This window comes from Lissotriton vulgaris, chromosome 1_1 (assembly GCF_964263255.1).
Source record: "Lissotriton vulgaris chromosome 1_1, aLisVul1.2, whole genome shotgun sequence".
In the NCBI taxonomy this organism is placed as follows: Eukaryota; Metazoa; Chordata; class Amphibia; order Caudata; family Salamandridae; genus Lissotriton; species Lissotriton vulgaris.
In genome coordinates, this window is record NC_141685.1 from 1939013772 (window position 1) to 1939035019 (window position 21248).

Below are 21248 nucleotides of genomic sequence, written 5' to 3' on the forward strand. Positions count from 1 at the left end.
CTTTGAAGAAATGAGTTTGTGGAGAGATTCACTCTCCTTCTTCACTGCATTATCCATGACCAGGAGCATGGCAACCTTGGACCGTTCAAACTGAGAATTGATGCCATTGACATGCAGGACCCTGTAGGAAGTTGGGTTACTGGTTGAGGGGGCTGAAACCCTACACCAGCATCAACCATAATCCTTGTCAGGGTGAATGAAGCACAAGTAAACTCCAAATTAAGCAGCGCACGACCCTCTAATAGCTTTATGTAGCACTTCAAACAGTAAAATCGTGAAAACACAACACAAGGACAATGCCACACCAATTTAGAAAGATAGAGTATAATGTAATACATTATTTGAAACCAAAGTGACAACAATCTAATCAGTAGAACCAGAGATATGCAGTTTTAAAGATGCAAGGGAAAATAGTGCGTATAAGCACAAAGAGCCAACTGTGATTATCAAGTCGCGGCAGTCACCGCAATCAAGCGTGGGCCGGATACAGGGACCTAGTTAGGCATGCTGATCAAAGTACCTTAATTCCTTGTTAGTAGAGCATTGCGAGGTCTTGCATCCCGCAGCACCTGCTGTGAGGTCCTGCTTTGAGGATGAGTCACGCACAGTAGTTTTGAAAAGCTACAGGACAGTTAAAGATGCATTTCACAGCATTGGTTCTGAAGAGCTGGAAGGCTGTGATGCGAAATTACACATCAAGGATGTGTCATCCAGCTGCGGTTTCGAGGAGCTGTGACTTCCTGGGTCATGGATGCATCTGGCAGCAGTACCGAGGAGCAGTCGGGCCAGTGTTGGGGATATGTTATGCTGCACTGGGCCTGATGCCAGGCTATGATACATCATGCTGCATCTTTACTGCTTGGATCACGGGTTGGCCTGGCAGACTATCTTCAGGCTCACTTCCAAGGGTCCAGAACTGGGGTGGCACCTCTTGGGGGCACGACTCACAGCAGACCGTGTCCAGGTGCTAGGTTCAAGGTGGTTGGAGCCTTTTCTGTCCCTGAGAATCTGATTAGGAGGCCAGCCTACTAGCCCTTGGAGTCACTCTGGCGGTTCTGGGCTTAAGATGGAGGTACAGTCCCACTCCAGTAGAGCAGCAGAGTAGCAGTCCTTCTTGCAGAGCAGCACAGCAGTCCATTTGAGTCTTGCACAGGTTCAGAGGTGTAATGAAGAGTTGGGTCTAAGGCCCAATAATTATACCTGGTTCCCACTCTGAGTAGGAGAACCCTCTGAAGGGTTCCACTCCAGAGGTGTCTGGAAATTCCAAAAATCCTGCTTCCCTGCCCTGGCCCCGGCCCCAGCTTGTCTGGGGTCACTAAAGACTAGTGTTCAAACCCTTTGTGAGTGTGCCTATGCAGAGCCTTTGTTATGTGCAAGTGTGGCTACTCCACCCTCATCAAGGCAGAGATGGCCCATCCTGCCAATACCCTTTCTCCCTTTGTTTCAGACTGGAGCAATACACAAAGACCAACTGCCAGCTACACCTAGTCATGTGACCCAGGATAAAGACGGCAGGCACCAAATAGTAAGTACAAGAAAATGGCAACTTTCTAAAAGTGGCATTCTCAGAACTGACACACAATATCTATATTTGCCTTTAAAGAGGTTTTTAATTTATAATTCTTTAGACACCAACATCAATATTCCTTTCTTCTCCCAATTGAAAGTTACCACTTATTGAATGTAATAAGGGAACCCGATGTTACCCAATAGGAGAGGTAGGCCTCAGAGTAGTGACATACAAAGTTAGGAGTTGTTCACTACCAGAATAAGAAAACTTAAAAGTGCATGTCCTACTTCCTAAATGCACTGCACTCTGCCCTCTAAGCTGGGTGGGGCCTAACCTAGGAGTAACTTATATTTACTAAAAAGAGAGGTTTGGACCTTTCAAGACGTTTATCTTGCCAGATTGAACTGGCATTTTAAAACTTCCCAGCAAGGCTGATGTGGTAGGCCTGAGACATGTTTAAATGCTATTTAAGTGGGTGGTACAGTCAGTGTTTCAGGCCCACTAGTAGCATTTAACTTACAGACCCTGTGTACATGTAGTAGCACTTTACTAGGGACTTACAAGTAAATTAAATAGGCAAATCAGGCATAAGCCAATTTTACCTTGTTGAAAGTAGAGAGCACAAGCACTTTAGCAGTGCTAACATGCTTGCAGTACTAAGATCAACAAAAACGAGATCAGCAAAAACAGAGGAGTAAGACATAAGTTTGGGAGAAGATCACCCTATGGCTCACAGTTCTAATAGACCAGGAAAGGGTTCCGAAGGTTTTAAGCTGCCAGCTTCTCTGTGGACAGGCTTTGTGAAGACATATTACTCTGTGCTCTAGCAAGGAGTTCCACTTCAGGAGACAAGTCATTCGCCTCCCTTGTGTGTGTGTGCTGTATTTTTGTATCTGCACTCAGATCCTCTCATTGCCCTTCCATATCATCATCCCCTTTCATTGCTGTAGCCAGTGACTGGTTTACTTCCGCTCAAGCCCTCAGCATCTTTTGGAGATCCAGCTTTCTGGTATTGCGCTTGGCTAGAAGACCACTCTCCTAAAGAACTCCTTGAAGTTAGCCATAGTGTAGGCATCCATGTTGCAAGCTCAACCTCCATCCTTGCAGGTGTAATTCCAGCCACAATAGTCACGTAGAATGAGGATTTGGAGACAGCAAAAACACCAATTAGGGAGAATTTAAAAGAAAATGAATTGGTATCCAAATATTTCTTTGTGATTTTGGTGTACCACAAAATCACTATATGGCACTACCCAAACACGAGTCTAAACCCCACCGCTGCCACCAATGTAGGAAACTCAGTTACTGGATGAGGGGGGTGAAACCCTACTCACTCAGCAAGTACAGTTCTTGTCAGGGGGTTCACTGACAAAATATCGATCCTCAAAATATCACAATACAATAATATCGAGACATAAATATCGATTTCAAAAATATCATCATGCTATAATTATCATGTAAGTTACAATAATATTGAAATAAATATTGTCACTAATATCGTTGTCTAAAATATTTTTGAAATATATATATAAATGTACATTTTAAATATTAAATACATTAAATAACACTAATATAGTAAAATAAGAAAATGTAATGATTACAATTATTTTCAAAAAGTATATTATGTATATATTTATTTACATATATATAATTAAAATATTTAACTACATTTTTTTGTTATTAATGTAATATTTTTTAATGTAACAATATTTGTATTACAAATAAACAATGAAACATTAACAAATTACAATTTACTAAAACATTAATTATAAATATTCTAATTTTAAATAAACAAAAACATAATACAAGTACTTACAATACAAAATAACCTATAGCATTTAACAATTAATGCATATACTATACCCTCTGCAATTTATACAAGAGAAGGCAACATTTTGGAGTCACGAAGGGTAAAATGTACTAGTCCGACTCCACAGAGTGTAACAGTAGTGAAAGTGATGGATGGCAGAGGCCTACGATTTTCTATTCCCACTCCCTTCAGTCTAACAGTAGGGAAAGTATGGAGGCGGCGGAGCTTGCTTGGCTCTAAGATAGCTGCGATCTAGTGATCTTTTGATTAGGGGTAAATGTTTTGATTTGTTCTGCATTCCGTCCATCAGTTGTGTGTCTTTTGCATCCTCGCCCCAAGTGCGCCTGGTATGCCCAGACGTGGGTTCCGGCTTCACTGTGCCACTAGATTCAAGCTATCCTGGCTGATGAGAGGTGAAACCCCAAAACCGGTCCTAGAATGCTTGTTTCTGGTCCAGGGAGGACCTGGCTTGTCAGTTCGGGCTAGGATGGACTGTTCCCATGAGGCACAGGGTCAAGACTGATTTGCATATGGGCAGGTCTAAACTGGGTTGGCATGGTGAGCAAAAGAATGAGGTATTTAACCCAGATCTCTTGACTAGGGCTGAATGTTTTGATTTGTTCTGCATTCCGTCCATCAATTGCGTTTCTTTAACTTTCTTAAAGTGTCATTTTATTTTTTTTAATTTAAAATCTGATTCCACCATAAGTTAGGATATTTCATTACAATTCCAAAGACACCAAATATGAGCTTGTTACCAGATCCCATTGGGAAATTACAGTTTATCAAATGTAATAAGATAACTCCAATGTTATCCTATCAGAAAGTGTTTCATTGTTAGGAGATGTAAAACTAAAAAGTACATGTCCTTACTTTTTAAATACACTGCGCCCTGCCTTCTGGGCTGCTTAGAACCTACCTTAGGGGTGACCTATTCATCAAAAAGAAGCTTTGGGCATGGCAAATGGTTTATTTTGTGCCAGGTTGAAATAGCACTTTAAAACTGCACAAGCAGGTTACAGTGGCAGGCTTGAGACATGTATATCGGGCAACTTAAGTAGGTGTCAAAATCAGTGCTGCAGTCCCACTAGTAGCATTTAATTGGCAGGGTCTAGGCCCATTTAGTGTAATTTTACTAGGGTGCATACAAGTAAATTAAGTGGTGGATAAGCCAATGGCACTGTGTTTTAAGGAGGGAGCAGATGCATTCTAGCCCTGGTTAGCAGTAGTAAGGTCTGCGGAATCCTAGGGCCAGCCAAAACACGATCAGCACAAATGGAGAAGGAAGGCAGAAAGTTTTGGGGAAGATCACTGTAAGGCTGACAGGTCGAACAACATTCCTAGGTGCTCCCAATTGAAAGTTACCACTTGTTAAATGTAATGGGGGAACCCCATTTATCCTATGGGAGAGGTAGGCTTTTAAGTAGTGAAAAACAAGTTTAGGAGTTTTTCACTACCAGGACATGTAAAACCTAAACATACATGCCCAACTTTTTAAATACACTGTGCCGTGCCCTCTGGGCTGTGTCGGGCCTACCCTATCGTTTACTATATGTCCCAAAAACGGCAATTTGGGCCTGGCAAGAGGTGTATCTTGCCAGGTCAAAATGGTAATTTACAGTTGCACACACAGGCTGCAATGGCTGGTCTTGAACATGTTAAAAGGCTAATAAATTGGGCTGTACAATGAGTGATGCAAGTTCACAAGTAGCATTTGACTTGCAGGCTCTGGGTACATGTAGTACCACTTTACTAGGGACTTACAAGTAAATTCAATATGCCAATTGGGTGTAAGCTAGATTTATCAGGTTTAAAGGAGAGAACACAAGCACTTTATTACTGGTTAGCAGTGGCACAGTGTGCAGAGTCCTAAGGGCAGGCAAAAAAGGGAAGATTGGAGGCAAAAGTTGGGGGAAACTATGCCAAGGATGACATGTCCCATCACTATGAACCCAGCAATGCGGATGTTGAGGACTCGTTTTATTAAAGCACTGTTAGCTGCCAATAACAAAAGATGTACTACAGTGCCTCTCAGTTGTTTATTTAATGGCCTCACAGTCATTGTTTGTTCAAGGCTTTTCATTTTTTTAGTATAAAGTATTTAGAGGTAAATAACATGTTTTAAAATCCCTGGGAGTTGATCCACCTTTTCCAACCAAGTGGCATTTGTCTTAAATGAAGAACAATTCACTAAGTATATAATGTGCTTTATGAACCACTAAAGGTTCCGATTTCTCATTATGGCTAGTCTTCATTGAAGATATTCATGTTTTCTAAGTGAGCACTGTTGGTGTGCAATATATGGTGAACGTGGCAAGCTGGATTAAATACCTACAAGAGCAGGTAAACAGGTGCCTTTAGGTCATTCATCACAAATTCTGTTCTGCAGTTCATTGAATCCTCTCAATATGAGACAACAGTGACTCCAAAAAGAGCAGTACAATAAAGAGCCAGTGCTGACTGTTTCATTAACACAGCCGTTAAGAAGGAGAGAGATGAACAGTAGCAAAGTTAGTCATAAAATAAAACAGGAGAGAGATAAACGCTAAAACAGTAGTCAATAAGTAAATATTATATAATAACTCCTCTCCAAATCTAATACTCTGCAAGACTCAAACATGATGTTGTATGATGTTTAATTAAAGACTGTTTCTGCTTTCAGAACTATGACATTTTATAAATCGCTCTATCTGTGATACTATGACTAAGGACCTGATTACGAGTTTGGCGGTGCAGGAAAGAGCCGGCATGCCACCGCACCGCCAAACTTGACTGCTGCCCACCCGATTGAGTTTTCGCATTGTCTGGCGGATGTTCCTTTGACGTTCCCACGGCAGTGTCTTTGAAAAAGTGCACACCAATAGGAACGCCAATGCAAGTTCCTGCATGGCATGGACTGTTAAGTCCATGCTGTGCAGGTGCTGGGTGTGTATGCAGGCAGGGGCACATCATGTGCCCCCATGCATGCCTCCCCATAGCTTGAGGCACCAACCATTGCCAGGGATCGAGTATCACTGACAATTGCGGGATTCCCAAAACGGTCCGACAAACATACTCCCAATACGGCAGTCGGACCACTGGTGCGGGTATCCCTGACTGCCACCACATCTCTACCACAAGTTTGGCAGTGTGATGGACCACTAAATTCATAATTAATCCTTAAGACAGTTGTTAATCATGGGAATACTGTTAGGAAGTCCTCATTGGTTAAATTTGAGGATTAACTGTACTATATGTACCTTCTCGTTGCAAAGAATTAAGCCATAGACTTTCTGGACTTCATTGAAGCTGGATATGAGACAGAATCTGCCAAAGGTGAAGGTCTAGTTTTGAAAGGACCTCATAAATGACTGTCACCAAAGGATGTGTGTAAGAAATTTCATTCCTGACTTAAGGGGTGAAGCCCTATTCAAGCAGCAACCACAATCCTTGTCAGGGTGAAGTCACAAGAAAACCCCAAATTAACCTGTGCTCAACCCTCTGGTAACTTTGCCCAGGGAAGTCAGTCTTAACTCAGAAGCAATGTGTCAAGTATTTATGATGCACTTTAAACAGTAATAAAGTGAAAATTGCAACACCAGATTAGAGAACTTTAATTAAAAAAAATCATATATGACAAAAATCCAATCAGTGGATCAGGAGATATATGCAAGTTTAATGCCAACTGTGGGTATCTGGTCATGCGGGACCGAAACAAAGTCACAGGTTTAGGCCGACTGCGATGGACCCATTTAGATCCTCTGATCCAGAGTACCTTAATTCCTGGCTGTGGAGCATTGCCAGGTCGTATGTCGAGGATCTATCGCACAGCTGAGGTCCTTTGAGATCCTAGTTGGAAATGTATCATACAGCGTCGGTTCCAGGGAGCTGTGACCCTGCAATGTGAGGTCTTGCATCATCGTTGAGGAAGCCATTGATTAGGTGGCTTGCAGTGTGAAGTCCCCCGTGGAGGATGCGTCGTACACCGGGTGGTTCCAAAGAAGCTTCAGGGCTTCCGATGCAAAGTCCCAATCACTGTTGAGGCTCCTGTCAACTAGGGGCTTGCTATGTGAGAGCCTGCGTTGGGTATGCATCGCGGAGCTTTAGTTCAGATGAGGCTGTGATGGTGATGCAAAGTCCTCGCAGCAGATGGGATGCATCTGTTCTGCTCAGGGATGTGCCGAGCAGCAGAGGTAATGCGTCTGTTCTGCTGGATCCACAGATGGGCTAGCAGAGCACTTCACCCCCACTTCCAAGGGACCCCGACTAGGGTGGCACGGTAGGAATTACACTTGCAGAGGGCTGGTCACAAGAGACTAGCCCTTGGAGTAACTCTGGTGGTCCTGGTTACAGGTTGCAGGTCCAGTCCATCTCACCCAGGCAAGAGATCAACAGGTTAGCAGTAGACCAGCAGAATGGTAGTCCGTTCAGCAGAGAATTCTTGGCAGAGAATTCCACATGTCCAGAAGTGTACTGAAAATTTGGGGTCTGAGGTCTAATATTTATACATGGGGTCCACTTTGAAGTTGGAGAAACTGCTAGAGGTTTCCACACCCCAAGATACTTGGAATTTCCTGTCTTCCTGCCATTACCCAAGATTGCCTGGGGTCACAATAGACTGGTATCATACCCTTTGGTGAAGGGGATCAGGCAGAGCTCCTGTGATTTGCAAGTGTGGTAGATGACATCTCTCCCCCTCTGTATTTCAGAGTGGCCCATCCTGCCAGCACCTATCTTTGTCCCTTTGTCTCACTGTCTTGGAGCAATACACTAAAACCAACTGCCAGTTACACCTAGTCAAGCGACCCCCGATCAGGTTGCAGGCACCAAATGGTTAGGACAAGAAAATGGCACCTTAAAAAAAATAGGTAATTGGGCCATTCCCAGAACCTCAGGAGCGCCCCTAAACCGCACTCGAGAAATGATTTCTTTAGATTGTTTTGGGTAGTCAAATTAACATTTATTTGATTATTCATTCCATGAATTCTATTCTGATTTCATTTATCCATTCTAGCTACTTGTTTTTAAACATTTGTATGCATAAACCTAAATGTGCCCAGTGCATGTTGGGCTGCTTCCTTCATCAGGGGCTTGCTCCTACAAAAATAGAGAAACTCAACTTTACTTTTGTTGATTTCCATAATTTCTTGAGTGTGGTTTGGGGACGCTCCCCAGGTTCTGGGAACGGCGTAATTATCAGTGATTCACACCTTATACTCAAGAGGATTTACCATGCTGCACCATAAACAAGGTTTAAACTGATTACACAACGTAATGGAGAGTCTGTGAGTCTCACCACAAGTTGGAACTTTGTAAAAGGGGAATTTTTAGAATTGTGACTAAAACTCTGACTTTAAAGAATTAAAATTAATATTCATTGATAAACACCAATCTCGACCTGTTGAGCTGCTCCCAATTGAATGTTATCACCTATGAAATGTAATAAGGTAACCCAATGTTATCCACGCCAGAGATAGGCCTTACAGTAAAACATTAAAAGTATATGTCTTAACATTTTAAATGCACTGCACCCTGCCCTCTGAGCTGTTGAGAGCCTATCCTGGGATGACTTATATGTATTAAAAATGAAAGTTTGCATCTGGTAAATGAGCCCTGGGCACATGTAGTACCACTTCACTAGGGAGACCTATAAGTAAATTAAATATGCCAATTGGGTTTAAGCCAATTTCACTATGTTTAAAAGAGAGGGCACAAGCACTTTGGCTCTGAGTAGAAGTGGTAAAGTGCATAGAGACCTTAATTGCAACAAAGAGGGGGTTCAGAAAACAGAAGAACCTTTGGGAATCACCCTGCAGAAATGGCCAAATCCAACACTGCTATTCAGACATTCAGCCTTCTCTGGCTTTATCAGACAATATTTAAAAATAAAATGTTATTCCTTCGCAACCGTGTACTATTTTTTTTATTCATTTGAATATCATTTTGCTCTACAGTAAATGGCACATAACATCTATGAGTCTATTGTGTTCTAAAACTTTCAGTCCTAAATTTAATATGAATGCAAAACCTACGATCACTGTGGAAAGATTTCCCTTTCTGTCTCTTGTACTGTTGATGGGTTTCTACTCATATTATATTTTCTGGGCTTTTCCCTATTGGAGTTTTCAGACACAAGATACTTATAACCTCTCCAACCATTATATCCCCTGTGCCTAAGGGCTTACTCAAATGGGCCACAGTTACAATAATAGTTCTGTAGATCAACGCATTTAAAATGTCTATTTGTTTTTTCAGTTATCCTAAACAATTGTGCATGCCTTATTGATGTGACCAGGGCTTAAAGTGGAGTGCTGAGCACTGTCAGTTATTTAACAACAATACCACCACAGAGAGAGAAAGGGTCATAGGGAAGTTTAAAGACCTGCCCAGGTTCTCATCTCCTAATCTACTAATATAAACAACAGAAAAAAACGGGGGTCTAAATGCCAATACTGTGGCGGGGCTAACCTCAACTCCTCACAGAGTAAGTCGAAACACAAGTCACATGAAAGCCCAGAAGGACAAAACAAGCAAGTAAAGAGAACGAAAAGGTAAGTGATTAGTGGTGAGATCCAAAACCATTTAAATGGATTCCCATCAATGTATCAAAGTGATCAATCTTCTCATTTGGTCATGCATCTATCGGGATGGTGTGTCTCTTGATCATTGAGACTTATTACCATTCCAACGATAATGGGCTGGATCAAACCCACAGACACTTAAGACAGAAAATGAATAACTATATAGTTGATCTCAAGGGAATATAGTGCAGTGCAAAACACAAAAGAGATGTGGTACACACCGGTACACACCGGGAGCACCGGCGAACGTGCAACAGATATCCACGTACCTGGAGGGCATTAATCTCCCTCGAATGGCAGATAAAGGCAGAGAACTTGTGGAGGGGGGTATTAGGAAGGAAGACATAACGGCAGCCATCACTAAACTGCCTTACCACTAGGGGCCGGGCGAGAACAGATTCCTTGCAGAGTATTATAAATGGACCGGAGAGGAAATTCATGCATGCATGAGGCCGAAAGGACAGCCTCCTTGGGCTCTCTCTGTAATAGGGCGGTGAGTGCGGTATTGTACAAACCAGAGACGTTCCTACTAATATGTGGCTGTTATCGTCCCATCCCTCTCCTGAATGGGGATATAAAAAATGTGTCCAGCATCCTGGATGCACGCCTGAGAAAGGTCATACCTTCTCTCATCCACGGCACTCAGTTTGCCTTTGTTCTGGACTATTCCTCTAGAAATCCTCTCTACATCCTAGCCAACACCCTATGAACAGCGAAGGACCTGCCGGAGTATGCGGTAGCCCTCTTTCTCGATGCAGAAAGAGTGTTTGACTGCGTAGACTGGGGCTACCTTCGCCACTATGAAACACTTCGAGCTGGGTGACCTGTTCATCTTCCAGGTCTGCTTACTGTATGACTGCCCCATGGCTCAGGACAACTGCAGATGTTTTTGTTGGATACCTTTAAAATCCAGGGAGGTACACGTCAGGGCTGCATACTCTTCCCCCCTCTTATTCCTACTTTCCATGGAAACCTTAGTGTCTGTCATTCGCCACGTGTAACAGACATATCTATTGCAGGTGGCCTCTCTAAAATATACTTATATACCGATGATATCCTATTCACCCTTAGAAACCTACCACGTTCCCTACAGCACTACTAGAATTCATAGAAGAATTTGCAGACCTATCAGGTTGTGGAATAAATAGCCTTTTTAGGGGATCACTGATGCACCGGTCGCACCGGTCCCTAAACCAACAAAGAAGAAATTGTCACGGAAGCTGTAATATTAAAGAATACATTTATTGACCTCACATGGGGGAGACTACGTCCATACGGTACCCTAAGGCCATGCAGTCCAAGGAGTACAGAAACCATGGGCCTTTTATGGCCAGTTTATAGCTGAGTAAGCATGAAGACTCAAAAAGAGGCGGTACAAGTATACACATGAATAGCCTTTTCTCATATATGGACAACTGAAAACGACTTACAGGCATATGCATCAAAGTAAATACCGGGAGTAAATGGGCAGATTCTCAGAATCTGCCCCTTTGCTCCCGGTATTTTTGCATTTGGGATGCATCATCCCAAATGCAAAAATCGCAATTTGAGGAATCTCTAAATTGAGATTCCTTAAATTGCGATTGCATTTAAGGAATCCCAAACGGCCCTTAGGGCATGTGTGTGTGCAACATATGTGCAGAGATCAATTTCAGGGGTGCAACAGGGTGCCATTTTGACACCCTTGAAATTGCATGTGCAATTTGCGAGTACCTACTGGTACTCGCAAATTGCTCATGCAATCTCCAATTCATTCCTATGGGCCTGTAGGCCCATAGGAATGAATGGGACAGCATTCCTTACTAGCGACTAGCAATTTGCGAGTAGCAATTAACAAATGTTTAGGAATCGCTATTTTAATAGCGATTCCTACATGCATAGGCTTTTGCTATTCCTAAATAGCGATTCCTTAAATATCGCTATTTAGGAATAGCAAATGGCTACGTTGATGCATCTGCCAGTTAGTCAACAGAGTGGGAGAAGTAACAAAAACCCCTACATCAGTTGGAATAGCCTGACAGTTAAGTCTGTAACAGGTGCATTCTAGCAGCTGCAGGCCTTTCTGATCATACATTGCTGTGGCTCAGTGACGAAGGAGTTAACTGTAACTGATGACTGAAGCAGAATACAAGGGCAGGCAACAGTGAAGAGGGGAGAACCACATGACGAGCACATGGCTAACTAAAATGGCTGCCACAAACAAAATGGCTTCAGCTCATGCTAACAGCGATTTCTGCTAGTTTCCGCAGATGGCCGTTTTAGCATTAGGTGAAGACATCCACTATACAATAGAGGACACATGAAAATGATCTTCCATATTAATTAACATCAACTGTCTAATTTCTTGATCAGTTACTGATTGGATATTTACTTTCAGCACATTACGTTTAACTGGTGTGCAAGAAGTGCAGATGGAAATACTAGGGAAGATAGCATTGGGCCACATTGAATACACAGGCAGCAGGAACAAAAAAAGGCAATAAGTATACAAAAGGCGGATTATATTTTCCAGCCCCAAGCAGAGAAAAGAGTCCATAACCAGCCAGTCCAAGTCCATGTTTCTGAGTTCTAGTAGATTTCAGTGGCTTTTTTTATTCAGTTTGGAAATAGCAAACATCATATGCCTACTTTATGAGGGCTAGGGTATCAATGATATACTCCGGAGAAGGGGCAAGAAGTATTTATCAAAGTGTGCTCAAAATATTTTTCTTGCAGAAGCAAAAACATTCTGAATGCAAATATTAAAGCAACTAGACATATCGTCACAAAAACAATCTTTGTGTTGGGGGCCCAGGAGGACCAAACAGGGCCATGGGAATTAGAACGATGAGCCGCAAAGGGCTGCTCCTCCTCAAAAATGGGACGACCAGTGGGGTATATTGCTAAAAAGTGCTTGAAGAATAGAATCCGCTGTACAACCAGCCAGAGGGAGTCTTCTCCCTGTGTCAGTCTGAGCCTCGCAGGCAGGCTCTTATCATTCCTCAAAAGTTCTTTTCCTACTGAGGATCTGCCCAGCTTGCAACTCAAACAGACAATCCGGGCCCACCCGGATATTCTTTCAGGATAGGGCACCCACCATCCGGGGCAAATGCCCTCAGCGATCCTGTCTAGTGTCTCAGGCAGTGCACCAGTTTTCTTCACTTCAATCTAACAGGCACCAAAGGCACAGCACCTGTACCCTGAACTCAAGTCCTTCCCTAACTCCTGTGTTGCTCTGCTGGCGCGCTGCTCTTTTGTTGGGCCACAGATCTTACCCAGTATGCCCAGGCACCTTTTGATCAACAAACAGAGGTGCAGACTTGCATTCACCTTAGGAACCAGGACTCAGAGGCCTGATGCTGGAGTATCTCAAGCAACCCTTCTTTCAAAGGGGGTCACCTCAAGCAAAAACCTCCTTGCCGTCCTTGTCAGTCTGTGACTCTCTTAGTTGGGCATCAAAAACTGGATCCGCACAAAGAAAATTCTCCGTCCTGATTTGTGACCCCATTTTTCGTCAAAGACAGTGGCAGGAGTACGCACTTCACGTTATGTTACTGGGCCCAGTGCTTCCGGCCTTCTACCTTCACTGTGGTCCTAGTTGCCAGCAATGCCTGTGCTGGTTCCCTTTACCTCGACTCCAAGCTGGATTGGCGCTGACTCCCTAGGCTGGATCTGATGTTTGGGCCCCTCTGGCAATGGTTGTAGGGGAGCAGATATCTATTGGTGGTCAGAACAAAAGATCTTTTGATAAGGCATATAAATAATCCATCAACAGAGAGGATACTCTTCTTCAGAAAACGTCTTTAGTCAGAGTGGGAGGAGTAACAAAAAGCCTTACATCAGTTGGAATAGCCTGACCGGTAAGTCTGTAACAGGTGCATTCTAGCAGCTACAGACCTTTCTTATCATATGGTGCTCTGGCTCAGTGATGAAGGAGTTAACTGTAACTGATGACTCAAGCAGAATACAAGGGCAGGCAACAGTGAAGAGGGGAGAAGCACATGCCGAGCACATGACTAACTAAAATGGCTGCCACAAACAAAATGGTTTCAGCTCATGATAACAGCAATTTCTGCTAGTTTCCACAAGGTTACAAGGACATTTGGGATACAAGCGAAGCCTTTGCACTTTCCTTGGGCACCACAAGGGGTCAAATTCATGGTTACTCTTTCCAGTGGAAATCCTCACTGCTTAAATACCCCAGGGTACTGGTCAGCAGAGGTCTGGAAGAAATGGTGATGGATAACCTGTTACCCCTTTTAGCGCACATAAAATAAGATTTCGATAAATTGTCTCTGCTGGGATAGTCCATGCGGGGTACAGTTCAAGCAGTACGAATGGTCGCTCTGCAGCGCTACACCTATACCTTATGAATGCTGCCTATATTAGTACCCTTAACTACTCTACAACTCATCAATGCACGAATACAGGCCTTCGTCTGGGGCTCCACCCTCTCCCGATTAGCCGCCTCCAAGCTCATGGCCCGCCGCTCCTGTGGCGGCTTGGGCTTACCATCTGTAGAACACTATACTTTATCCCTGCACATCTCTCAGCTTGCCTATATGTTCCCAGAGATGCCCGACCCCCTTTCAGTGGGTGACAACAGAAAAATCCCTCCTCAACTATGGTAAAGGCCTAGACCCCCTATATGGGGATCCCATCCCTCCACATATCTGCCCTGCATCCTGTGAAACAGGCCGCACACAAAGTATGGCATCGTGCGCACTGCCTTCTGGGCATAAACCATTGCCTACACTGCAAGGCACCTATCTGGGGCCATGACAGTATCCGAATAAGCAAACAGAAACTTTACTGGCCCATATGGAAAGCTCTGAACTTCTGGTCCCTGGACCAGGTGATACTAAACAGCAACTTAATACCTTTCGTTCAACTTCAAAAGGAATTTGGGCTGCCCTCGCAGCTACAACACTGTCGGAGACAAGTCCCTGATCCCTGAACTTGGTCTATGCCGTCTGCTCTGATAGTGGAATATCTGTCAATATGGGGCAGACACAAAGGAGTGATGTTGGGACTGTATGGAACTCTGACAAACCACCTGTTCTCGCAACCTCACCTGCACAGCCTCTGTACCAAATGGCAGGCACGATTACAATTCACAGTCAAGGAAGAGGAGTGGATGGAAATCGCAGTAGGCTTGAATAAGGGAACTCGCAAGGCTCGGCTAAAAGATTGCCTCTTTAAATTCCACCACGATTGGACCCCTGCGAAATTGCGAAAGGCTGACCTATTGCCACACTTCAGATGTTGGAGGTGCCAGACACGCACTGCGACTTTCGCCATATACTTTGCGAATGGCTCTCTATTCAACCTTTCTGGTCCCATATACGGAACACCCTTGGAGAGACAATCCCTCCTTTGTCTCCCCATCACACCTCCAGTTATTCTCTTGCATTACATCAGAGATACTCTGGACATAGCCAGCCTCTTCCACACAGTGATATCCACAGCCGAGCTCTGTATCCTTCAGCATTGGAGGTCGGCCACCCCTCCTCACAAAAGGACTGTATGGTGGCAATGATACAAACAGCGTCCCACTAATGCATTATTTATGGCCTAAAGCACCAGAAGAAGGTATTCATACAGATGTGGGCCCCCTTTCTCCGACAGCCCACACACTAATGCCCTACTGCCTTATCCATCCCACACTGAGCCACTTGTCCAAAAACCCAACTACTAACCAGTCCCCCCACCATACCTTCCTCTCCTTCCTCTCCACTGATAATTCATTTCATTATACAATCCTTCTCTTACCTTTTTCCCTTCCCTTATTTCCTCCCTCTCCTTCTTTTCTTCACCTCCTTCCTACCTCCCCCCTCTTCTGCCTATCCCCCACACACCTCTCCCCTTCTCCACTGTCCTCCAACCTCCTCCTCCCTTACCCGACGAATCCCTAATCTGTACCCGGATGTGTGGGCAGGCACCTTATACCTCCTTCCCCTACCCAATGCAGGTCACCATCATCACATACCCAAAATCTGATGCACTAATTCTCTGCTTGGCAATACTGCTTATTCCGCACTTTTAGCAGTGCATTAAACTTGCGTTCACATCCATCTACGGAAACATTCCCCTTGTTACACTGTATAGTTGTCCCCTAACCTCAAAGCCTACCACCACCACTCGAGATTCACAATGCCTCTCTCACCGGGACAGATAAGGGACTGTCCCTACCCACCTCCCCTTCTGTGGCCTTCTTTCCTGTCCCCATCTACTTGACAACCCAGGCCAACACGAGACCTTCCCCTTCTTTCCACCTAGCACATTCACCACTGCTGTCATAGCACAGATCTCATCGGAGGATGCTCCCTAGACACCATTTATGAAGCCTGCTGTCTCCAGACGAACACCACCATTTATCGAATGCTCCGAGTTGTTACATTGTTAATGTTGAAGATGTTCCTATCTGTATAAATCCTACTACCTCTCACCCTCTCCCCATCCCACCCCCATTGCCCCCCACTAACGCCCCCCATCAGCATGCAGGTGTATCTGCCATGTTTCAACCAACCTTATGTAACATGATGTACTGATGTACGATTGTTTTACTGTCATATTCTTTATCTCGTGACACCTAATAAAAAATATCAGCACAAAAAACGTTTGTGATCCTGAGAAAATGATGACAATTGTAATGAAAGCCTGTATGCTGCTCTGTATCAGAGAAAGTCTGTAGTTATTCCACTTTTTCCATGAGAATAAAAGTAGGTAGAAGATATCAAGAAATTTGAAAAAGCAATAGCCAATTGACTGTGAAGGTGTATGTACATGATGTACTGCAATGAAAAAAACCTCAGTTGGAGAAAGGTCAATACGTTATGGATGCGCTACATCTTTTAATATATTGTCTTAATGCTATTGCTGACTAAAGCTTATATATAAACTGTTATAATATTTGGATTCATTTATAAACCATTGCATATTTTTTAAATGCAAATGATATACTTAATTTGTGATTTTTTATGCTTGTTTTCTACTTTAAATATTTGTGTATGCTATGCATGATCACACATAATCCAAATTAAATTATTTGTCGGTTTCTCAAATTAGAAGTGGTTATTGTAAAAGTTCTCATCTGTTTCTTCGCAGAGACTGGATCACCAATTTCGGCCTCCTGCATTGGTTTAGGAAATTCTACAACACCTCCGCCAGGTCAAACAGGAAAACCTGTGCCAGGTTACAATGGTATGTACTCAAGCATTGGATGTGATTTTTAACTGAGGGGAAGAGCTTATGTCATACAGATAAATATTACAGCAAACGTTTAATCTAGACTGGCATTATAGTTACTTAGGGCATCATTACAATGGCAGTGAGCTCGCCACATCAGGCCATTGGTGACGGTCTCACCACCATCTGACCATTCTAGACCGCCTGCCGCATTAAGATGGCGGGCGGATAGTCGTAGGGTGGAGAGACTGTCCGACACTAATCCGATGGGTTCAAGGAATTTGTTGGACGGACTGTAATCCCTACAATGGTGGCAGTGCCTACTCAGGCACACCGTAGGGATTGTAATGTCAGTTTCTGCCAGCCATTTCATGGCGGTTAACCTGCCATGAAAAGGCAGGCGGAAAGTGACTTGGGGGCTCATAGCGGGCCCCCTATTTCCCCCGGACCTCCACCATAGGCCATAGGTGCCCCACAAACATCCCTGCACCATGTGGCAGGCACCGCATGGTGCCTTCCACATAGTACAGGGATGTTTTTAATGTGTTTTTTTGTATTAGGTCGTGTGCTGCAGCCTGCAGCACATGTCGCGATGCAAATGATATACATTGCGACTGCCTTGAAGGCGGTTGCATCCTAATACCAATGATGGGACCGCCTACAGCTAGTCAGGCAGTCCCGTTTCTGACAGTATAGCGTTGAATGAAAGTCCGACCACCATCATAATGAGGCCCTACATTTTATATTTATTGAGTGCATCCCAATGGTTTTCTCACGCCAAAGCGATTGAAGCTCAATTGTGATCACAGCACAGCTGAAAATATTCACGCTTTGGGGTTCATTAGCATATCCCCGGGATATGGGACCGCCCGCCATAAGTGCAGGGGTCCCGCGGGTGACATTAGGATGCACCCGCCACACTGGCTGGTGCATCCTGCATTTTTAACATTGCGGCGGGCGGTGCCAAAAATGCATGTCGTGCATGTGTATGCACAACGTGGCAGGCACTGCGCTGTGCCTGCCATGTTGTGCATGCACTTGTAGGGGGGTAAATGGTACCCCCCATTTGTCCCCCCATCCGTCCAAAATCCTGGGGGCCCGCAATGGGCCCCCAGCCTAGAAAACCAAATGCTTTTCCGTGGCTCCCTCCTGCCTGCATCCTGATATGGATGGCGGTGTCTAACAGACACCGCCACCATATGAAACCGGCAGACGGTTTTCCCATCCGCCGCACTCCCCCGCCATACTAATATGGCGGGGAGAAATGGGTGGCGGGCGGGCTAGGATGTAGGATAGATCGCCACTGCCCGCATGGCGGTGGCGATCAGCCCTACATCCTAATGGGCCACTTTCTTCGTGTTTAGCTAATTTCTCTGCAGGAAGTTCCAGAATTTCACATTATTGCTTCCAGCCCCTGTTTTAATTTTCAAATTTCATTGCCACTCCCATCGGCACATGCTTTATTTTCTTCATATAATGGGATACTGTTGTGTGCATCTAGTTCTGGAAGAATATGGCGTACCTTTGGAGTTCCTAACTCTGCATTACTTTCAAAAGTGACTCATGGAACTGAGGTTATCAGTTTGACTCACCAAAATTGTACACTATGACGGTACGAAAGGACCTCAAGTCGAATATTTATAGAAGTCTACCTTGAAAGCAGGAAAAACGTCTGTGCCCTGAAAGTAAACATGCAATGAATGAGACAGTGACTAAACTGCCATGCAGAACTTAAGATAAGGAAAGGGTTCTTGACCATCAATTCTCGTGATTTGTTAAGCGAGTTCTTCCTCCAATCACCCATACCAACATCTGAGCTCCAAGAATTTTTTTTGTCAATAGTAAAATATTTCTGAACTGTAATATTTGCACCATTGCAAATATTCATGACATCAGTGGCATACAATCACTCACTACATTTACAATTTAGAACGTGTTAACGTTTATACAGCTGATTCTAAAAAATGTGATAAGTAAGTTGGGTTCTAGTTTAATAATACGGAAAGAATTCTGCCTCCGCCCTGTTTCCAGACAAATATTATCAGTGATGATGGCATTTTTTCCTTTTTTTATCTTTAGAAATTGCAAAGTTAAAATAAGACATATGCAGTGCTTCATTTCCCTCATGCATACATCTCTCTGCCTGAGTAGCTGAGGTATTCTTCGCAGTCCTACAGGTGCTGACAGCTAAGTGAACCAGTAGCCCCCTGAGCTCATGAATGGCAATGAACCCAGCAGATGCCAGCACCTAGATTCCGCCATCTAAACATTTGTACAATCAAGCCACACATAAAACACTGAAATCCACTCTTGTCTTTAGCACAGCCAGCCTTTATCACTGTTTAACACCCAAAACTCACGTGTGGCAGCCAGCTTTTAGCATTGAGATCTCTGTAAATGGCACCACATTTCTGCTGACATGCTGCTCTCTGCTTTCCTCCTTCAAAATCACTTTTTTATTCCCAGTTATGACTTTTACTTACGTTTTTCAGCCTATCTGCCCTGTGCCTCGTGACAATATTCATGGAGACAAAAGAAATATACCCGACTTATTCTGCATGTCATTAGGCGCGTGTGCAATACAACCTCCAAAGCAACCACTTTTAGTCAGTGAAGGGGAGTTAATTTATAGATTGAACCCACTATCCACTGAACTAGAAAGGTAAAAATACAACTACTAACTGGCAGTGGGGGTTCTAGCACACTATATCTATGTGATTAGCTGGAAGGAGGGGTTCCCCTTTAGCAATGTAATCTTGTTACATTTCTCTTTGCAAAGTATCTTGGTGCCAAGGCTACAATCCAACAGAGATCTCAAGTTGTCCTTTAGCCCTAATTTTTCAGACATGATCTTTCTTATAGCAGCTGTGATTTCAATTTGTAATGTGACAGTAATATACATATATTTAGACCTTTAAAATGTCACATTTGCTAGCGCCTATAACTGGGCATTCCATCTAGGCCATAGTAGAACTCCTCCCATGTATCCCGTCCAGGCAGGATGCAGTATAAGTTACATCACTTGTAGTTTGAACTTTTCCTTTTTCCAAAAGCGCTTCATCTGAGACGGAAGGACCAACATGGCTCACTACATCTTGGGAGTTTGCTTCCACTCCTTCGTCACAAGGCTGAGAAGGCCCTCTTACAAGGTGGGCAAACAGAAGTTCAAAGGGAATGAACCCTAAGCCCTTCTGAGACACTTCCCTGAAGGTAAACAACAGGCATGTTAAGAGGACATCCCATTTAAGCCTCAAGGACTCTGACTGACTATAATCATGCATTGAGGATCTTGGTGAATCTCTCAACAAGCCCATTTGTCAGGGGTGGTATGGTGTGGAGAACTTGTAATCACCCTACACTCATCACACATTAACTTCATGTATCCCTTGCCAGACACAACCTCTTGGGAAACCCACTCGGGTAAATATTTCCATCAATGCACTGGCCATCATGGGCACAGTTATTGACCTCAGAGGTAGGACCTCAGGGTTCCGAGTGGCATGGTCCAACAAGACCTTGATAAACCTATTGCCCATGGCTGTTTTGGAGTCCAGAGGCTCTTCTGCTTCCACTGTAATGCATGAGGATCTGTTTTACACTGTGTCATCACACATTTTGTTCTTTATATCATCTACACATTGAATATATAAATATTTTTAAATTGTTTTAAACTGTGCCAAGGATTTTGTTTTAGCTTTTGTTGATGCTCTGGCGTGAGCATCAAAACTAATAGCTTTGCAACGCTTACAATGGTATTATGTTTCAAGAGCACTGTTTCAAGGTCGGGGCAACCATGGAAACTACTCATCTTCGCACAAAGTTAGCTTTTTATTTCATGCCAAATGTAAACTAAATTAAACTCAAAATAATAAAGACTGCTTTCAGCATTGTAACCTTGTGTACTGTACTCTCTGATAAGACAGATGAGTCCACACAGTGAATGGGGATAATGAAGCGCATGTCTGCAAATCTTGACATGAATTGGAAATTATTCCAGAATTCGTTTGGGATTGAATAACGTCCCCTCATCAAACGTCATTATCAAAAGCCCCCACTATGATCATTAATCTCACTGCATGTTTTCCCCAGCTATTTTTGAAATAGATACTGAGGCCAAAATGGAGAACACTGTAAAATCAATTTTAGATTTCCTTCATAATCATTTTCTGAAAGTGGCTTTGATAAATGGATGCCTGTCTCA

The 21248-nt window shown here is 43.6% G+C and overlaps 1 protein-coding gene across 2 annotated transcripts in view; it reads left to right on the forward strand.

The window, feature by feature from the left end:
* ACSS3 (acyl-CoA synthetase short chain family member 3) overlaps positions 1-21248 on the forward strand; it is a 1235137-nt gene that overhangs the window by 1038484 nt on the left and 175405 nt on the right. For both annotated transcript variants that reach the window (XM_086919605.1, XM_086919608.1), the window contains exon 10: positions 16967-17062. In XM_086919605.1, the coding sequence (XP_086775731.1) occupies positions 16967-17062 (96 nt within the window). The remainder of the gene's footprint in view (positions 1-16966; positions 17063-21248) is intronic.